The following is a 20,472-nucleotide window of genomic DNA, read 5'->3' as shown; positions in this document are numbered from 1 at the left end:
TGTTGAATCTGTCAATCACTTTGGGGAAAATTGCTATCTTCACAGTGTTAAGTCTTCCAGTCTATGAATTTGGAATGTTTTTCCATCTTCTTTAATTTCTTTCAATGATGTTTTATAGTTTTCAGTGTATAGGTTTTGCATTTCTTTGATTAAATTTATTCCTGAGTATTTTATTCTTTTACATGCTATTATTAGTGAAACTATTTTCTTGATTTCATTTTCAGATTGTGTACTGCTAATATATAGAAATAGATCTGACTTTTTATATTGACTTTGCTTAGAGCTAGCTTATTAGCTCTAATAGTTATTTTAGAGAGAGAGCTAATAAACCATCATATCAGCCAAGTCCCATCACTTCATGGCAAATAGATGGGGAAACAGTGGCTGACTTTATTTTTTGGGCTCCAAAATCATTGCAGATGGTGATTGCAGCCATGAAATTAAAAGACACTTACTCCTTGGAAGGAAGTTATGACCAACCTAGACAGCATATTAAAAAGCAGAAACATTACTTTGTCAACAAAGGTCCATCTAGTCAAGGCTATGGTTTTTCCAGAAGTCATGTATGGATGTGAGAGTTGGACCATAAAGAAAGCTGAGTGCCGAAGAATTGATGCTTTTGAACTGTGGTGTTAGAGAACGCTCTTGAGCGTCCCTTGGACTGCAGGGAGATCCAACCAGTCCATCCTAAAGGAGATCAGTCCTAGGTGTTCGTTGGAAGGACTGATGCTGAAGCTGAAACTCCAATACTTTGGGCACCTGATGCGAAGAGCCGACTCATTGGAAAAGACCCTGATGCTGGGAAAGATTGAGGGCAGGAGGAGAAGGGGACGACAGAGGATGAGATGGTTGGATGGCATCACCGACTCAATGGACATGAGTTTGGGTGGACTCCAGGAGTTGGTGATGGACAGGGAAGCCTGGCGTGCTGTGGTTCATGGGGTCGCGAGAGTTGGACACAACTGAGCGACTGAACTAAACTGAACGGTTTTTTTGGGGGTAAATTCTTTAAGGTTTTCTATATATGAGATCATGTCATCTGCAAATAGTTTTACTTCTTTTACAGTTCAGATCTTTTCATTTCTTTTTCTTGTCTAGTTGTTGTGGCACACCTTCACTATTGAATGATAATTTGGGTTTAAAATCTAGCTGAGGAATGTTTTCCCTTCATTCTTTGAAGATATCATTCCTCTATTGACTTGTAACCAGTTTTGATAGCAATCTGACTCTCCTTCCTTTTTGTTGACTCTCTCATATTTCACTAGTCACTTTTACCGTTTTTAAAATGACTTGGGTAATCTGAAGTTTCACTCTAATTTACCTGGATAAAAACTTTTTTAAGATGTTTATTTGTATTTGTTTTAATACTCAGAGAATTCTGACTCTCTAGAAGCTCATGTCTTTCTTTGAGTCTGAAAAATCCTTAGCCATTTTCTGTGTTGGAGACTGTTGCCTCTCCTCCATTCCCTCTGGTCTCTCTGGAACTCAGAGTACAGACATTAAAACTGGATTTAACTCTCATGTTTCTTTCTTCTTCTTCTTTTTAAAGTGTATTTATTTTTGGCTGCACTGGGTCTTCGCTGCTGTGCGTGGGCTTCCTCTAGTTGCAGTGAGCAGCGTCTACTCTCTAGTTGAGGTGCTGTGGCTTCTCTTGTTGCAGAGCATGGACTCTAGGGCATCACGGGCTCAGTAGTTGTAGCACACAGGCTTAGTTGCCCCACGGCATGAGGAATCTTCCCAGACCAGGAATCAAACCCATGTCCCCTGCATTGGCAAGTGGATTCTTTACCACTGCACCACCAGGAAAGTTCAGTTCTCATCTTTCTTGACTTGAAAAAAAAAAAGGTACTGCCAGCCTTTAGCTGTATTCAGGCTTATGTTCAGTCTATCTGTGCATTTTTAAAAAAAATCTCAGTAATTATGATTTTCATTTTTTAAAAATGAGAATATGAAACATACTCATTTTAAAGACTTTTTTTAGATGCTCTGTTTTGTCTGGTTTTTTTTTGGGGGGGGGCGGTAGGAGCAGGTTTTGATTAAGTTCTTCCAACCTCCTCAGAGGTGGCCTGCAGTCCTGTGTGTGGCTGGTGGCAGTTTAGCACAGCCTTGCTCACCACAGTGGCTTCTTGTTTATTTTCTTCCTTGGGTGATGTGTCTTCATTTTTTTTTTTTTAATTTAAGGAAAATTTCCCTTTTAAAAAAATGTTTGATTCTAGCTATGCGTGCCTCAATTAGCTTTTATATCTGTAAATCATATTTCTTTGGTCCAGAAGGGTGAGCTCCCAACATGTGCTCAGTCTACCAGTTTGAACCAGAAATCCCTAGACTACACCTTCAGCTGCTTTATAATTCACTGTCATAGCTCTGTCTCCAAAGGTCTCTGTATGGCCTTTTCAACAGAGACTTTGATACACATTTAATGAGTGGTGTGTGGTTCTTTATTCCCCTGGCAAACTCCCTAATGTATTAGGGCATTTAAAATTACCTTTAGATTCTCTTGGCCCAGAAATTAAATACCAAGGCTGATTTAACAGGCAGAGTTGATCTGATGCATTTAGTACATATGAGAAAGACTCCTGTTTTCCTGTACCCAGGTAAATGCCTGAGAACATTATTTACTCATCATTATTCCTCCCACTCAAGAATTTTTACCATCCCAAATGGCCTGTTAGCTATCCTTCTTTGACTTCCCTAGCTGGACATCTTTTCCATTTGAATTCAGTTCAGGTGAGCCTTTCACCAATTTGTACTCTTGGATTTAGCTAACACATTGTTTCAAGTAGATTGGAATGAAAAATAGAATCATAAAATCATAAGAATAAGTTCATTATTGAAAAATGTTGGTTGTTCATCCACTATGACTTCCCTGACGGCTCAGACGGTAAAGTGTCTGCCTACAATGCAGGAGACCTGGGTTCAATCCCTGGATTGGGAAGATCTCCTGGAGAAGGAAATGGCAACCCACTCCAGTACTCTTGCCTGGAAAATCCCATGGACAGAGGAGCCTGGTAGGCTACAGTCTGTGGGGTCGCAAAGAGTCAGACACAACTGAGCGACTTCACTAACACTTTCTTTCTTTCATCCACTATGTGCTAGTCATATGTTAGGTATGCAGTGTGAACACGGAGGTGGAATAAACCCTGTGAGCCCAGCTCTCAGGAAGTTTATAGCCTCTTGAGTGAGGCCAGTCAAAAAGTAAAGGCTGAAGAGTAATTGTGAACCGCGACAACGACTCTACAATAAAAGAACAGGATACTATGAGTGAGTGCGGAAGAGGCTTCTCTTTTAAATTTTGTAGTCAGAAAAGGGGTTTTCAAATTTTTTAAAACAACATTGAAGGCGTCCCTGGTGGCTCAGCGGTAAAGAATCCACCTGCCCATGAATTAGACACGGGTTTGAGTCCTGATCTGGGAAGATCCCACGAGCCACAGAACCTGTGCTCTAGAGCCCAGGAGCCGCGCCTACCGAACACACCTGCCACAGCTACTAAAAGCTTTGCGTCCTAGAGCCAGTGCGCCACAGTTTGTGTGAACTCCTATGGAGAATAGATGGAGAAGGCAGTGGCACCCAGTACTCTTGCCTGGAGAATCCCATGGATGGAGGAGCCTGGTGGGCTACAGCCTGTGGGGTCGCACAGAGTCGGGACACGACTGAAGTGACTCAGCAGCGGTAGCATGGAGGAAAGAGTAGAGCCGCTCTTATTGAAGTGAGTGAGTGAGTGAAAGTCGCTCAGTCGTGTCCAACTCTGTGACCCCCAGGGATGTATAGTCCATGGAATTCTCTAGGCCAGAATACTGGAGTGGGTGGCCTTTCCCTTTTCCAGGGCATCTTCCCAACCCAGAGATTGAACCCAGGTCTCCTGCCTTGCAGGCAGATTCTTTACCAGCTGAGCCCCAAGGGAAGCCCAAGAATCCTGGAGTAATATCCCTTCTCCAGTAAATCTTCCCGACCCAGGAATTGATCTCGGATTCTTTACCAACTGAGGTATCAGGGATGAGGTTGACACCTAATCCCCTTGCTCTCCTCATTGGTTTACTGAAGCACCTCATGGAATCCTTTAATGCCCAGGAAACACATTGTGAAAACCACTGTTCTAGAACCAGCCTCCTTCTTTTCACAGACTGATTAGCTGAGGCCCAAAGGGCTTCAAAGCCCAGAGTCAGAGGCATCAGTTCATCTGCTTAGTACCAGAACTGGTTGCTGAACCTGGTTCTGCCACACTTGTGCTCTTTCCACTCTCTGCTGCCTCTTCTTCCCCTTTGATGTGTTTTTATTATAAAATGAAGGCATTTCCATCTCTGGTATTCTGTAATCCCTTTTTTCCCTCCTGAAATTAATTTTATCCATTGTTGTTCACACTGCCCTTCACTTTCTGTGCTCATTCCTTTTGTTTGTCCTCACAACTCACAGCTTTGAAAGATGTTTTCCATTGCTGTTTTGTTTTTATTATATTTCTATGCCAAGCATTTGAACACTTGCATTTATTTTTTTCTTTAGAATTTTATTATTGATATCAAAATGTTGATGTTAACCAGCTAGTGGTCTGATTTGTTGGATTGCCTTTTCTCGCCTCTTTGTTCATCTCAAATGATAGAGGTCTTTCCCAGGCACCTAGGTTGTTAGTCTGGCTTTCATTCTGACTTACTCTGTTTTTAGTATAAATCCTTGTGTATCTTTTACAGTTTTGTCTTACTTTTGTTTTACTGTGGCAGAAAAGTTCAGGGCCTGTGTTTGAGTGAAGTAACAGGTTTGTCCAGAACGCCTGGGAAGTTTAGGGAGATCGAGAAAATGAAGATGGGTTAGGAGACTCAGGCTGTAGTGTCTGGGTAGTGAGTATAGAGAGAGGAAGATATTTGTTCTAACTTGGGAGACTAGTAGAGGCTTGATGATCTGTGGCCGAATGGTAGCATGAGAGCTATGCTTGGGGAAGTAATTTTAACCATGAGAAATCCAATGAGCAACAGCTTAAAAGTTCTCTGGACACTGGTGGACTAATAGGAAAACCTTTACAATATTTGAGTTACACTAACCAAATGCATGCTGAAAGGTGGTGGTGCCAGTGGAGATGGAGGCCAGGAACAGATAGATGTATGAGCTGTTGGGTAGATGAAGTAGAAAAAGAGGCCACAGGATGACTGTGAGTGTCAGGAACATACTCATCGTGTGAACGCCCTGCTGGAGGTGTCCCTGACAGCCCACTGTTCAGCCTTTCTCTTTCAGCTGCCCTCTGATGATACGCCTTTATGAAGTAAGGAGCTCTTTGGATCTCAGGGGTAGGTATACACCATGGTTCTGCTTTTCTTTTTCTTTTTTTTCTTTCTGCTTATGTTTCCATGAACTCCTCTTCAACAAAACAAAACAAAATTAAGCCTTGCAAAGTCTTCCTACCTCCCAGTTGCTACTACCTAGATGGCTTGGCAGACACAGTACTGCTAGCTGCTTTCTTAGCAAGCAGTTGGCAATTAGGAGAGGCCCTAAGAAAAGAGGTAGGGGGGTGCTCCTTAATATCCCCGTCAGAATGGAATCGTCGACTATGTTAATTAGGTCACTGGTTTGCAGCAGAACCTGGATGCTGTTGCAGGAGGGTGTGTTTCATGTTGAAGCATCTAAGGAGTGGTTCCTACTCTTGCTCTCATCTGCCTTCCTGTCACAGGCTGCATTCGACTGCTTGATGGACTTGCTGACAGAGTGCAGACGTGTGCTTGCCTCCTAATGAATTGTTCTCTTGTACCTGCTTTTTCCCAAAATGCTCTGTGGGATAAACTACCTTGTAGAGAAGATTCTTCGTCATGTGATTGTTCTGTTTCCTTAGAGACAACAGCAGTGCAATGCATTAGATGCCAGATCCATAGAGAAAGAAGAAGCGTTTGCTACAGAACGTAAAGGTTTGATAGCTTTTCCTTGCCTTTATGTTTTTGCTGCTTGAGCTGCTGGGCTGATGATGATTTTGTTTATTTTAGGCAGGATGCTAGAGCCTCTGGAACTTCCCAACCAGTTATTTTAAAGAAGGGAAACCCATTGTATCTTTTCTCGCCTGGTTAATTGCAAAAATACATTAAGAGTCAGCCTTTCTTCCATAATATTTATGTTTCCATTTTTAAAAACAGATTTCAGTAATGAGCATATGAACAGGTCAGGAAATGACGTTGCATCATGCATTTCATTGACCTCTCTGTGAACAGTAACTTGTTAAAGTATTTAAGTTGTCGTCTTTTCTCATCTTTCTAGAAATACAGGAGTTGACATCTTAGAAAGTACTGGCAACTTCCTAAGTTTAATGAACAAGGAGAACAAAGAAGGAAAGATTCAAAGATTCATTGTGGAAAGGTTTTTAAAATAAAATAGTACTTTTCTGAGACTTCTCTAGTGGCTCAGGTGGTAAAGAATCTGCCTGCAATGCAGGAGACCTGGGTTCAATCCCTGGGTCAGGAAGATCCCCTGAAGAAGGGAATGACAACCCACTCCAGTATTCTTGCCTGGAGAATTCCATGTACAGAGGAGCCCAGTGGGCTATAGTCTTGATGATTTAATTATCTCATTTCTAAGACCTTTTGCCTACTTTTTCAGTATAATCATATTAAGTTGAGCAATACTAATAAGTAGTTTGCTAATTATTGCCTCATTTTACAGTTCTATCCTTTCCCAGAGCTAGAACAAGATACTTGGCTTCCTCTGGGTATCTCTCAATACTGTCTAGTGGTGAAAATTCTGTATAAGAATGTGTTTGTGGTGAACCTTTCCTTCCTGAGAAATACTTCGTTCTAAGTCTTATACCACAAATGGCTATGTTGAACTGCCAGAAACAGGAATGAAGGCATGTGTGTCTGTTGCTAGGTCTTTTTGACATTAATGGATTAGTTGCAGTGTGTTTAGATTAGAAGTTGATTTTGGAAATTTTAAGTCTTTTTTTTTTGGTTAATTAATTGTCAATAACCAATAAAGTAAAATGTACTTCCCTAGAAGTCAGAGAAACCTCACTGTAAATATGTAACATAATATCTATGCTATGCTTATAGTATCATATGGTTATTTTCTAATAGTTTTCCCAAAGGCAGTTCCATTGGCTTGTTTAACCTCTTTGCTTTGGCAGATAACCCTGGAACCTAGTGGAGTAAAGGAGATGGTTGGTCTGGTGTGTGTGTGCTCAGTCACTCAGAAGTGTCTGACTTAGTGAACCTTTGGACTGTAGCCCTCCAAGCTCCTCTGTCCATGGGGTTTTTTCAGGCAAGAATACCCAAAGGAAGCCAAGAATCTTGTTCTAGCTCTGCCATTTCGTCCTCCAGGGAATCTTCCCAATCCAGGGATTGAACCCACATCTCCTGTGTTGTAGGTGGATTCTTTACTACTGAGCCATTGGGAAAGCCCAGTTGGTCTGGTACATAGACATAAATAAAGACCAAAATATCACACCACTAAAGGAGGTTAAAAATGATCTGCACTTGTCATAACCATTGTCTCAAGGCAGGGTGCTTTTAGAGAGAGTAATAGAGGGGATTTATTCTTCCCTGAGAACTCTAATCTGAAAAATTCATGTGGGCAGTAGAGAGATGCCTGGGTTAGGATGGTGAATCTGTGACTTTGATCTGTTTGGTGGTGTCAGAACCGGGTAAAACTGGGCTCCAGTGCTGGTACTCTCACTTCATAGTTTTGTGACCTTAAGCATGTTAATTATCCTCATAATAATAATAATAATGTATCTGAGGACCTAGCTCAGTGCAAATGCTCATACTTAATAAATGTTCGTAGCTCATCACCCCTTCCCTCCCAACCCTCTGCAGTGTTCTGAAAGGAAATATATGTAAAATATACAGCAAATCTTGCAAATGTTAACTTCATGGTATTTTTTTAAAATAAGTGTGTTCAATAACCTTTTCTGAATTATTATTATTATTATTATTTTGCTATTTTTTTGGCCATGCCGCACAGCTTCCAGGATCTTAGTTCCCCAAGCAGGGATTGAACTGCCCACCCTCAGCAGTGAGCATGTGGAGTCCTAACCACTGGACTGACTGGACTGCCAAGGAATCCCCCTTTGTGGGATTTTTAATATTCTTTTGCTGTCATGGTCTGTGGTTAATTATTTAAAATAATTGCATTGTAGTCCTGTTATAAATTATTTTATACATTTTTTATTGTGAATGATTATCAAATTAGATTTGACCTAAAAATTGTAATATGTTAAACTAAAATATAGATGTCTGTTATTATGAAGACTAACTATGAAGACTAATTGGAATATAAACTTCTTGTGGGCAGGGACACTTGTTTTTTTTTTTTTTTTTTTTTCCTCAAAGCCCCTAATATTGTTAGGCATTAGTTAGCCATGGATTTTTGTTTGTGTACTGATGTGACCTTTGTTTATTTAAATGGAGTTTGTAGTAATCAGAAGGGCTTTATGGGATACTGAAATGTCAAGAACCATTTCTCTCATTAAAAAAGTGACAGCAGACGAATGGATAAGGAAGCTGTGGTACATATACACCATGGAATATTACTCAGCTGTTAAAAAGAATTCATTTGAATCAGTTCTAATGAGATGGATGAAACTGGAGCCCATTATACAGAGTGAAGTAAGCCAGAAAGATAAAGATCATTATAGCATACTAACACATATATATGGAATTTAGAAAGATGGTAATGATAACTCTATATGCAAAACAGAAAAAGAGACACAGATGTACAGAACAGACTTTTGGACTCTGTGGGAGAAGGCGAGGGTGGGATGTTTCAAGAGAACAGCATGTATATTATCTATGGTGAAACAGATCACCAGCCCAGGTGGGATGCATGAGACAGGTGCTCGGGCCAGGTGCACTGGGAGGACCCAGGGGAATCGGGTGGGTGGGGAGGTGGGAGGAGGATTGGGATGGGGAATACATGTAACTCCATGGCTGATTCATGTCAATGTATGACAAAACCCACTGCAATGTTGCGAAGTAATTAGCCTCCAACTAATAAAAATAATTGAAAAAAAATAAAAAAATTAAAATAGAACTACAAAAAAATAAAAAATAAAAAAGTGAGAAAGAGGACTTCCCTCATGGTCCAGTGGCAAAGACACCATAGTCCCAATGCAGGGAGTCTGGGTTTGAACCCTGGTCAGGGAACTAGATCCCACATCCTGCAACTAAGACCTGGCACAGCCAAATTAATTAATTAATTAAATTTAAAAAGTTTTCTTGTAAGAGTGTGACTTTGGCAAGTCTATGAAGAAAGACATTCCAGAGTAAGTACCTAGAGAAAATTTGGAAGTGGGGGCTTAGAAGAAGCAAATAAACAACTTGCTTGAAAGATGTAGAGGGAAGTGTAATTTGATGGAGAAAAGAATGAAGTAGTTTACAGTGTGTGAAGTAGTTTACTACAAGACACCATACAGTCTTAATGTCTGGTGGAATCTGCTACATAAACTTAAAGATGAGAAAAGTATGATTAAAGTGAGTAAGGGAGATAATTTCAAAGGCAACACAGGTATCTAGGGTTGTGGGCAAAATAGCTGGCTACAAAAATTATAGTAAGTGATTAAATGTATTTAACTAAAAATGGTTGAGTACCTATGTAAAGCATTATTGTGGGGAGTACAAAAAAGTAATCAAGGAAATGAAAACATATTATTTTATTTATAGCACAATAAAATCTTTTTTCCTTGCACAGTAACAGTAATGAACAGACCAAAACATCTGGTAAAAAGTCCCCACATGCGTGGTTGGCAGTTTACTGTCAAGACAAAAGAGAATTGCAGGACTGTGACTTTAACTTCTGCAGTTAAAGAATATTGCAGGAGGAAGAGCAAGATAATGAGCAAATGCTTTTAAAAGTATAGTGCAGGGATAAGTATCTGTCTGTCTGGGTGACTTCCTACAGAAGAGGTACACCAGAGGGCCTACAGAAAATGACAGTTACCCAAGGTGTCACTCGTCTTCACAGGCTTCAAACTTGGCTTTCTTCATGTACCCCTTCGTGTGTGCATGTTAAGTCACTTCAGTCCTATCCAATTCTTTGTGACCCCCATAGACTATAGCCTGCCAGGCTCCACTGTCCTTGGGATTATCCAAGGACTGGAGTGGGTTGCCATGTCCTCCTCCAGGGGATCTTCCTGACCCAGAGATTGAAGCTGCAGTCTCTTACGTCTTCTGCATTGGCAGATGGGTTCTTTACCACTAGTGCCACCTAGGAAACCCACATACCCTTTGACTCACTCACAATTTTTAAGTAGAAATTGTGCTTAAACAAGAGTATTATGTTTTCACATCCTTGGTTAGAGAGTATTATCCAGAAATTGTTTACCCCTGAATCTCAGTCAACTTAGAAAATAAAAGCAAGTAATCACACTCAGTTTTGGTCTGAAGCCAGGTATTAGTTTTTTGGTTTTTTTTTTTTTAATCAGTACTCTGGCTGATATAATAAGTAATGTCTTCAACTAAATGCATTTATTTTGTTAGGCTGAGATGAAGATTTCAAAAGACCTTTGAAATTAAGGTTAGATTTGAAAGTCATTTTAATAGAGATATGTTTTTGAAGGAAACCATTCGTATGAGCATACCTAGTCTTCCTTGGAACAGCCTGCTGCTGCTGCTGCTAAGTCGCTTCAGTCTTGTCCGACTCTGTGCAACCCCATAGACGGCAGCCCACCAGGCTCCCCTGTCCCTGGGATTCTCCAGGCAAGAATACTGGAGTGGGTTGCCATTTCCTTCTCCAATGCCTAGAGGTGGCTAAAAATGAAACCAAATAGTTTGAGAAGCATTTGTAATACAGAGTTCTAAGGGGAAAGAATAAATCACCCAAAACCATACCCTAAGACTATTATCATTTTATCTTTCCTATAGAAGCAACTTTACAAGAGCTATGATCTAACAGCGTGCTATTGGTTTTATTTTATATATATATATTTACTTTTATTTATTTCCTTATTTGACTGCACCGGGTCTTAACTGCAACACGTGGCGTCTCTGATCTTTGTTGCAGCACCTGAGACCTTTTTAGTTGGGCATGCACTCTAGTTGCGGCATGTAGGCTCTAATTCTCCGACCAGGGATTGAACTTGGGCCCCCTTCACTGAGCACACAGAGTCTTAGCCACTGGACCACAGGAGTCCCCTTGCTATTGGTTTTAATTTATAGACCAAACAGTCATAAGTTTTTCTAAAACTAGAGCAAGGATGGTAGAGCTACTGTACCATAATGATTAAGAATACAGACCCAAGAGTCGTGCCGCCTTGGTTCAAACCCTGCTTCTGCCGCCTGATTTGGCTGTGACCTCAGATGCATTACTTCTCTCTGTGCCTTACTGTCTCCATCCGTAAAATAAAGGTAATAATAGGATCTGCCTCCTCGATAGTTGTGAGATTTCTATGAGCGAATCCATGGGGAATATTATTAGAACTGAATCTGGCATGTATGAAGCACTCAGTATTACTATTGTTATGAAAGGCACTCTCCACTGTGTTGATACCATTATGAAATCACAGATGAAAGCATGCTATAGCTACAAGCATACCTACCAAATATAACAGCTAAAAATGTCATTATTCCATTCTTGGAGAAGAGTCTCACTGCAGCTAAATATAACAGAAAGGTTACTTCTTACACACTCTGCACACGACGTCATGCTGACTCATGATCAAATATTTCCTGAAAGCCTAATCTGTGTCTCATAGTATGCCAGGTGCTCGTAATACAGTGATAAAAAACCACGTACATTTCCTGCACTTTAGTAGAGGAGATAATGTAGACGGATCTAAAATGTTTTATTTCCTTTCTTTTTTGGGAATGTGGTGGTAGGGATGTTGGGGGGTTGTGGAAGCTTGGATCAACTCAAACCATTTAACAGGTCTTTTTTCTGCTAACAGTCTCAAAGTTCTCTCTAGGTTTGTAAAAGACTTTCCTTTGCAGTTTGCTTTCTTAGTGATAACAGAAACAGTACAACCTCACTTTAGAAAACTTGACTCGGTATAGTAAGTTTTCTTTCTTTTTTTTTTCATATATATTTTTAAAATATTAAGCATGTTTTTCTCTGAAAATCAGAAAAAATTAAACTTGAAAAACTGGAGGAGGACAGGAAAGTATAAATAGGCGAGAAAAATAATGCCCATAATTCTACTTTTCTTAACATTTTGATATATTTCCTTCAGATATTTTGCTTTACACATCATATTATTTAGCTAAGACCAGGTGTGTATATGTATAAATAATTTTATCTTATAGGATTTTTATAAAGATAAAATAATGTTTTAAAGCTCTAACCATTGTCTAACAGATGCATATCAAACATTTAATAATTGTTAGCTAATATGATAGTTTTCTTACCCTTCTTTTTACCTCTTACATGATGAGCTATTTCTCTTGTAATTGGAAGGCTTTTCGTAAGGATTATTTTTTAATGATAGCCTAATATACTATATTTATTGATGTACTGTGGTTTACTTTTCCTTTCCCTCATATTTGAATACTTTAGATTTCTTCCAGAATTATTCTGTTATAAATATTTTCCTAAATATTTTTAAATGTAAAATTATCTTTACATTTCTGATTAATTCCTTGAAATATATTCCTAGAAAGGGAATTAGGAGTCAAAATGTTTGAACTTTTTAAAAGATCTTTGTGGAGAAGGGAATGGCAACCCACTCCAGTATTCTTGCCTGAAGTCCCATGGACAGAGGAGCCTGGCGAGTCACTAGACAAGCATGCACGCAAATTTAACTGAAAAGTCCATTCTAAGCCATTAAAGATCAAGGTGCAAAATAATAAACCAAGTTTTTAAAAAAATTTAAAAAAAGATCTTTGATGGGCATATTGTCAAATTACTTTCTAGAAATTTTGCTTAACTTTGTACTTACACTCTTGCCTAAAATAGTCAGTTAAGGGCCTTGTCATAAAATCCTCTCTAGCTTTAAGATTACCTTAAATTTTAAAAATATTGTTGTTATTTTTTACAAGGGAAAATGGTCTGTAATGTTAGCAAATTTTTTTGCTTTTCACAATTAGAGTATTGTTATTTGTGTTTCTTCTTTTTAATGGTGTGTTTTCACTTTCACCATTTATCTGATTGAAGTCTTAATGGTTTTCTTATCAGTTTGTATGAATCCCTTGTATGTTAAGGCTGTTAATTCTTGCTTTGTCACATTTGTTGAAATAGTTCCCCAAATGACTTTTTAAATCATTAGAATTCATCCGTCTTTTTCTTCCTAATTTTTCCATTGCTTTTGAACTTAGAAAATCCTCTCTATCCATAGGCCTGTATATTTGCCTCTGATTTATATAAACATTTATACTTAGTTCTTTAGTACACTGAAATTTTATTTTTCTTTATGAGGTGAACTGATCTCAGTGTTTCCCCATAGCATGTTGCAGTTTTTCTTACTTTTATTAAATACTGCATTATATTGTAATTATTTTTTCTGTATTTTTATTCTTCATAACATCTAAGTTTTTGTCCTTTTAATTTTTATCCCCAGCAGTTGGCACAGTACCTACCACTTCGTAGAGACACAACAAATATTCGATAAATGAAAGAAAGAAATACACAGTTATGTATAATTTGTCCTGGAAGATTTTAAAGGCATGATGAGTTATTCTTCATCTATTCCTGGCTTTAAAAATCTTACGAGAGATTCTAGAGTAATTTTAATTTCAAGCTAGTCTACATTCCACAGTATCCACCAGAATGAATTGGAGTGGTCTGGTCATAGGAGAAGTAACATAAAACGAACTTATACAGTAAGTTAAATTTTTACTTTCTAGTAGGAGTTTTGTCTAACCAGTAACCAGAAGCTCTATACTTGTTATCTAAGCCCCCTATCACTGGATATTTCCCCAAGTTTACCCTGCTCCACCTAAGAAAATAAAATGTACCTTTATAATGATCAGAATACTCAAATGAACAGCTACAGTTTAAATGATGACACTCAGATGTTTTCAAACTTCACATTTTCACATGGGTTCCTTTCTCCTATTTTTGACTGCTTGCAAGATACAGGTAAGATATCATTTACCTATACTTAACAATGCCACTTCAGATTCAGCAACTTCACCACTGAAATCTATTCCATCTTTACCTTCCTGCTCATTCTCTCTACCCCCACCAGTCCAACACCAAATCCTGTTTCCTACTCTTGTGAACCCTAGTTTGGATATGTTACCACTATCCACCCAGTAGTCAAGGTAAAAATCTCAGTTATTCTTTATTCACTGACCACATGCAATTAATCTGTCACACCTTATCTATATTACCTCCACAATGTTTTCTCTCTGTCTCTTCCCCGTCTTAACTACCAGTGTCCCCCCTTGTAATCACTGATCTGGACAGTTGCCATAACCTCTTCATTGAGGTCCCAGTTTCCATTCTTTTCACCTTCCAAACCTCTTCGCATAAATGACTTTTTAATGGGGGTATGCATTAGAAAGAATCCTCTTGCCCCTGAAGATTCAGATTCACTAAACTGAAGGTACAGCTTGGGTATCTCAGCACAAAAAGCTTCCCTGATGATTCCTGTGTTCACCCAGATTAAAACCAGTATTTTACAAGCTTCTGGAATTACCGTTTCAAAACCTTACTATAGTCATATCTTTGGCTTAAAAACTTTTAGTGCCTCCCCTACTGCCTACAGTATAAAGTCCAAACTTCTTGCCTTGTGATAGAACAGATATCATTAAACTCTGGCCCTAGTCTCCCTGTCAGATGCTTTTTCGGCTACTCCCCTCCCAGGGCCTTTGAGTCTAGCCAAATAAATTAGAGACCCAAGTATGCCATGTACTTTTGGATTTTTGTACCTTTTTCCATACCATTTCTTCTACCTTGGTTACCCTTTTTTCTATATCTGGAAAACTCTCCCCTCAATGTAACTTTACCTGAAAACTGTTAACCCATTATTCTTCCAGGCAGGGATAACAGCTCTTCATCTGTTGAATTCTCAACACTTTGTGTATACTTGTATTGCTGCTCCCAATGGTTTGCATTTGTGATGATGATGTGTATGATGACACACACATACATACATATACATATAGTTAGGTCATTAAGATAAAGATAGTCTTACTTATCTTATATGAGTAGGTACCCAGTAGGCATGCCCCTTTCCTTTTGATTAAGAATTAACAAATTATATTGGGAATGCCCTGGTGGTCCAGTGGTTAGGACTGCATGCTTTTCGCTGCCAAGGACCTAAGTTCAATCCTTAATCAAGGAACTAAGATCCCACAAGCCTTGCCTCATGGCCAATAATAATAATAATAATAATACTTAACAAATTCTCAAAAAATGTATATTAAGAAAAAAGAGTTAAATTCTGAGTCTTCTTTTCATAGCCACCTCTTCTGACTAGCAAATTACCTTCTATCTAGATCATTCATCTATTTCTATCTCGTCATCCAAAAAATTGGCCTGCCTTGTTAACAAAGATGGAACCCCTCAAATCACAGTACTGAGTGATAGTTGATGGTCACTTGGATATCACAGAATTCATTAGTATCTAAAAATCCTTACCGATATCTTCACCAAAGAAGGATATAGAACATCTGGTAGTCTTTGCTTCACGGTATTCAGTAAGTTTTGAACGGTAAAGATCAACACAACTGATCTGGTGAGTTCTGTCAGTTCTCCTACTTTGTAAGTAAGTTTCTATAACTGGCACCATTAATGTCTACCTCACACCTAAAAGAAGCGTTCTTTTCAGTTTTGTTTTGCAAGAACTATGACAATTTTTTTCTTTGAAACTGGGAGTAATTTTTGATGTATTACATCTCCTGAGACCACATCTAAGCTGTTGGCTTTCTCAGTGGGTCTAGTGATAGATTCTACAGTCAAGACCCCCTTTAAGTTTTCAGATGCCTCTTTGGGTTATAAACACATATCTATTTCCCTAGCAAAACATGTTAGGAGTTCAGAAAGGGTATGAAATTTGTGGGCAATTCTGGTTAATTTACAACTTACAATCTAATCCTTACTGTCTGGTTTTGAATATCAGAAAAGCTTTGCTATGTGTGCTGTAAGATAATAATTGATCATGATATCTACCAAGAGATAAATATAATTATTAAAACCTTTTGTGGTATCAGATCAAATAGAATGCTACAAATCATGAATTTTATCATGTGGATCCATGTTTGGGGAATTAAAACAAACTTGTTTTTTTTTCCCTATTGTCATTTTTCCTCAAAGAATGTAAGAAAGGAAATTGAATGCAGTAGTATCTTCAGTATTAAAATATACTGGGTAACTGCATAAGTTTGAAAGCAACATGAACATGTCCTTATCTTTATTGGAAATGGGTTGCCAATAATAGTATATTAAAGAGGCAAAGCACATTTGTGTTTGCAGGACTGAAATGTTTCTGATGCCTTCAAGAATGAAAAGCTATCATGCTGGATTTGTTTCTTTAACAGGAATTGTCTCCTTATCCCCTTTGGACAATGGATTTAAAAGAATTAGAGGCAAGAATATAAGTCTAGGGTAAAATGAAGCTAATTTTCATGTTCACTTCCATTAATAACCAGCCTAAAACAATGGATTATAACTCAACACAGCACTACCATTAATAGACTTGAAATTTGGGGGCAAAACTGGATGTCTTCCTGGAAAGTAGGTGGTGAGATAAATAATGTGAAATTGAACTCCAGCCTCAAAAGGCATATTTCAATTCTGAATGTCTTACTTTGTCACGCAAAGGAAGAAATGTGTGACAATAAGCATAGTGTTGTGGCTTAAAAATCAAGAGACCTAAATCTGTTCCCTGCAAATTACTTTCTATCTTTGATCCTCTCCATTAAATGAGAAATCATTAAAAATATTTCCCTATCCAGAAATGAAGTTGGTTTTTTAAAAAGAAGTGTAGAGGTAGACCCACCCATCTCTCAGTACTTTGGACCTACCTGAAACTTTTCCCTTGAACCTGTGTTTGAATGTACTATGAAACCTACAAAAATAATAAAGGCTCTGGTCCTTTAATATTCACTAGGATAGGGATTTTCCTGGCAGTCCAATGGTTACGACTCCACACTTCCAATGCAGGGGATGCGGGTTCCACACCTCGTCGAGGAACTGAGATCCCACATGCAACATGGTGTCGCCAAAATATATGGGGTTTCCTAGGTGGTGCTAGTGATAAAGAACCTGCCTGCCAATGTAATGTAGGAGATGAAAGAGATACAGGTTCAATCCCTAAGTTGGGAAGATCCCCTGGAGAAGAAAATGGCAACCCACTCCAGTATTCTTGCCTGGAGAATTCCATAGACAGAGGAACCTGGTGGGCTACAGTTCATAAGATCGCAAAGAGTCAGACACGACTGAAGTGACTTAACATGCATGCACGCATATATATATATTCACTAGGACTTGCTAAGTATAACCTCTAAAAAATAATTTCATAATTGACTCAGCTATTAAGAGATAAGAGGGAGCCAGGAGGTCATTCTCAAACACCTAAATATGAGAGAAGGACTACTCTGCCTCACATTTCTGCTGTTGATGGACAAATTTCTCTGAAAAATACTTCTTTCAGTTTAGGAGAGGAAGTGAGTGATTTCCCAGGAGGAATATTTAGCAATAGTCATCTGGTTCCAAGTGTAAGACAGAAGCCCTTTGTAACTGAACTTTGTGGGTAAGGAGAGGGGCTGAAGAATGGCTGAAAGGCAGAATCACAGATTCCTTTTGGTAAGTTTGGAATCATTCATTCAAGACTCACAGGAGGAAGAAAGAAACCTTGAGTCCAGAAAACTGACCAATAAAGACAAGTTATAAAAAATGCTTACCTTCAAATTTAAATTTGAATTACAGATATGGCCTCATTGTTAACACTCTAGTAAAGGATTGATGAAAGAACTTAGTATTTAACAATTTAATTGTTTCAGTAAATTGTATGCAAACTAAATCTGAGGGAAGACAGTGAACTCTAACCAAATTGCAGGAAAAACAGGCATGTTGCTACTGATGCCATATACCTAGTGTTTCTGAAGTAAAACACCTGGAATGCAGAATTCAGACTCTTGTGTGCTAAACCTATAAAACAAGAGCCACCAGAGTTACATCCCTGATGGCTCAGATGTAGAAGACCCATTTGACCCCTGGGTCAGGAAGATTCCCCTGGAGAAGGGAATGGCTACCCACTCTAGTATTCTTGCCTGGGAAATCCCATGCACGGAGAAACCTGGTGGGCTACGGTCCTTGGGGTCTCAAAGAGTCAGACACGACTGAATAACTAACACTTTAACTTTCAGCCACGTGGGTACAATTTGCTGTTCCTATCGGGTAATGGCTCTAGGGTCCTTTGGCTTTGACCTTCTTGCTGAGTACTTAGGCTGAAAGTACTGATTTCTAGCCCCATTCCTCATGGATCCCTCTGTGCATATCAGGAGCGATGTTAGTAGTTGGTCCTTTGCCCTTATCACTTTTCCATTTGCTTCCCCTCATTTCACTGGTAATTATTAATCTAATGTCAGTGTCTTTTCTTCCAGCCCTCCTCGCCCTCCAATGAACATGAATGACACCATGGTGAGCCACATGTCCTCTGGGGCGCCCACACCCACCAAGAGGTATGTGATGCTTGTCCCCAGTCCCCGCTGGGAGTTGGGTTCTGACCTCTCTCCTGAGAAGCAGAGCGTTCCACAGGGCAGAAAGGACTGGCTTTCCTTCTCTTCCTCTGACTGTCTTTTTATATTATTTTCTATGCTTTATCCTCTTGTTTTTTCCCCTACTAACTTATAAATATAGCAACTGAAGGAGTCTGCTTTTGAGTGGTGCCTGAGGTGGATACTGTCCCTTTGTGACAACCAGTGAACATGGTGTCAAGGCAGATTAGGCTTGTTTGAGATTTCTCTATTTTTTTTAACATTAAACAATATTTTGATGTGCATGAATTTCAACAGTTTTGCATTAGAATTCTTGGAGAGTCAGAGATCATTTCTGCTTTCTGATTGGACTGCATAAGTTGCGCTAATTCCTTATGTTCTCCTGCATCATTCTGTATAGAATTTATAAGCATCTAAGGTGAAAAGTCTGAGTTTCTCTCTTAATTATACAAGGACTTTCCTTAGGGTCCTTCAAGGCACTAGAACAGTATACTCCTTTCTCTTCTTTATTTCGTTAACTCTTCTCCAAAATTCTCTTAGGCAGGACTTGAAAGAGCTGTATGAAATGGTTGACTTCCCATCTGATTTAAGCTGTTCCCTCACCAGAGCAATGCAGAAAATTTCTCAAAGGCACACCAATAAAGAATTCTTTCTAGCAGTCATCGCTCAAAAAAAAAAATACAAAGAAACTCGAAGATATTCCCACCTACTCCCCAAGTCCTTCCTGAAGAAGAGCACTTTGTACTGCAGACCTGAAGAAAACTATGTGTACTGATTGCTTTGGATTAATTTAATTATAGAAATGTCATATACGTAATAATACTTTGACTTAATATATATAATACTTAAGATACTAATACTTAAGAGCAATTATGTTTGTTCACATTGGGTAAAACTCCTTGAGCAGTGTTTCCCAGCCTGGAGTGATGAGAAGCATCAGCTGGGTCACTTGCTAAACATCTACATTTCTGCGATCACACATTTCTCAGATCCAGTGGACCCTGAGATCCTGGGAAGCCACATGTTAAGCAAGTATTCCGGGTGATTCTTATCATCAAGCAAATTTGGGAAATAGCCTTAGAAAGAAACGAAGGAGTAAACCATAGGAATCTGCCACCCTGCAGTAGAGGATTTAGGGACTTAACAAATGAGAGTGACTTGCTAATAGAGTGTTACCCACATGGACACTCAGCACCCTGGCCAGATGACGGTGCTTGTCCGCAGCCTTGTTGGGACACTACCAGCAGGACAGTAGCTACACTGCTTCTTTGGGGCAAAATTGAATGGTATGAGCAGTCTCAACTGTGCACAGATTTCTGAGCCCTTTGACTTTGTGTTTGAATCCTGGCTCTCACCTGACCTTGCACAAGATTTGGTTGATTTATCTGTAGAAGGAGGACAATAATAGTATCTACATTGTGAGGTGTGTATATGAGGATGTAAGATACTGTCCTTATTATTTAGGAAGTGAACTAAGAGAGAACAGGTGAGGAGGAGGGGCTAATTTACAGACGATGCCCTCTCTAAGAGGAACAGAAGGCTAATGAAAGAATACAGGGCAGTAGAAGCTCTCCCACCTGCCTCAATTTTACAGTCACCCTTGCTGGCCTTAGCTTTTTATGGTAAACACTCATTCAGAGCCAGACCCAGAATCTAAATATCAACTCAGTAATGTTTCTGTTTCAAAACTCAGAAGACAAGGTAGATTATTGAAAGAAGTCAGCTTGTGGTTTTATGTTTTGTTAGTTGCTCAGTCGTATCTGACTCTTTGCAACCCCATGAACTGTACCTGCCAGGCTCCTCTGTCTGTGGAATTTTCCAGGCAAGAATACTGGAGTGGGTTGCCATTCCCTACTCCAGGGGATCTTCCCCACCCAGGGGTCAAACCCAGTTCTCCTATATTACAGGCAGATCC

At 39.1% G+C, this 20,472-nt stretch overlaps 1 protein-coding gene across 6 annotated transcripts in view; it reads left to right on the top strand.

Moving 5' to 3' along the window:
• Positions 1 to 20,472, top strand: part of DTNB (dystrobrevin beta) — a 234,708-nt gene that overhangs the window by 140,810 nt on the left and 73,426 nt on the right. For 5 of the 6 annotated variants that reach the window (XM_065928698.1, XM_065928699.1, XM_065928700.1 and 2 more), the window contains exon 10: positions 18,444 to 18,521. In XM_065928698.1, the coding sequence (XP_065784770.1) occupies positions 18,444 to 18,521 (78 nt within the window). Of the gene's footprint in view, positions 1 to 18,443; positions 18,522 to 19,097; positions 19,384 to 20,472 lie in introns of those variants that run through there. The other variant, XM_065928701.1, reaches the window with a different exon arrangement.

Source organism: Muntiacus reevesi, chromosome 3 (assembly GCF_963930625.1).
Source record: "Muntiacus reevesi chromosome 3, mMunRee1.1, whole genome shotgun sequence".
Lineage (NCBI taxonomy): Eukaryota > Metazoa > Chordata > Mammalia > Artiodactyla > Cervidae > Muntiacus > Muntiacus reevesi.
This window is presented reverse-complemented; position numbering and strand designations above follow the sequence as displayed.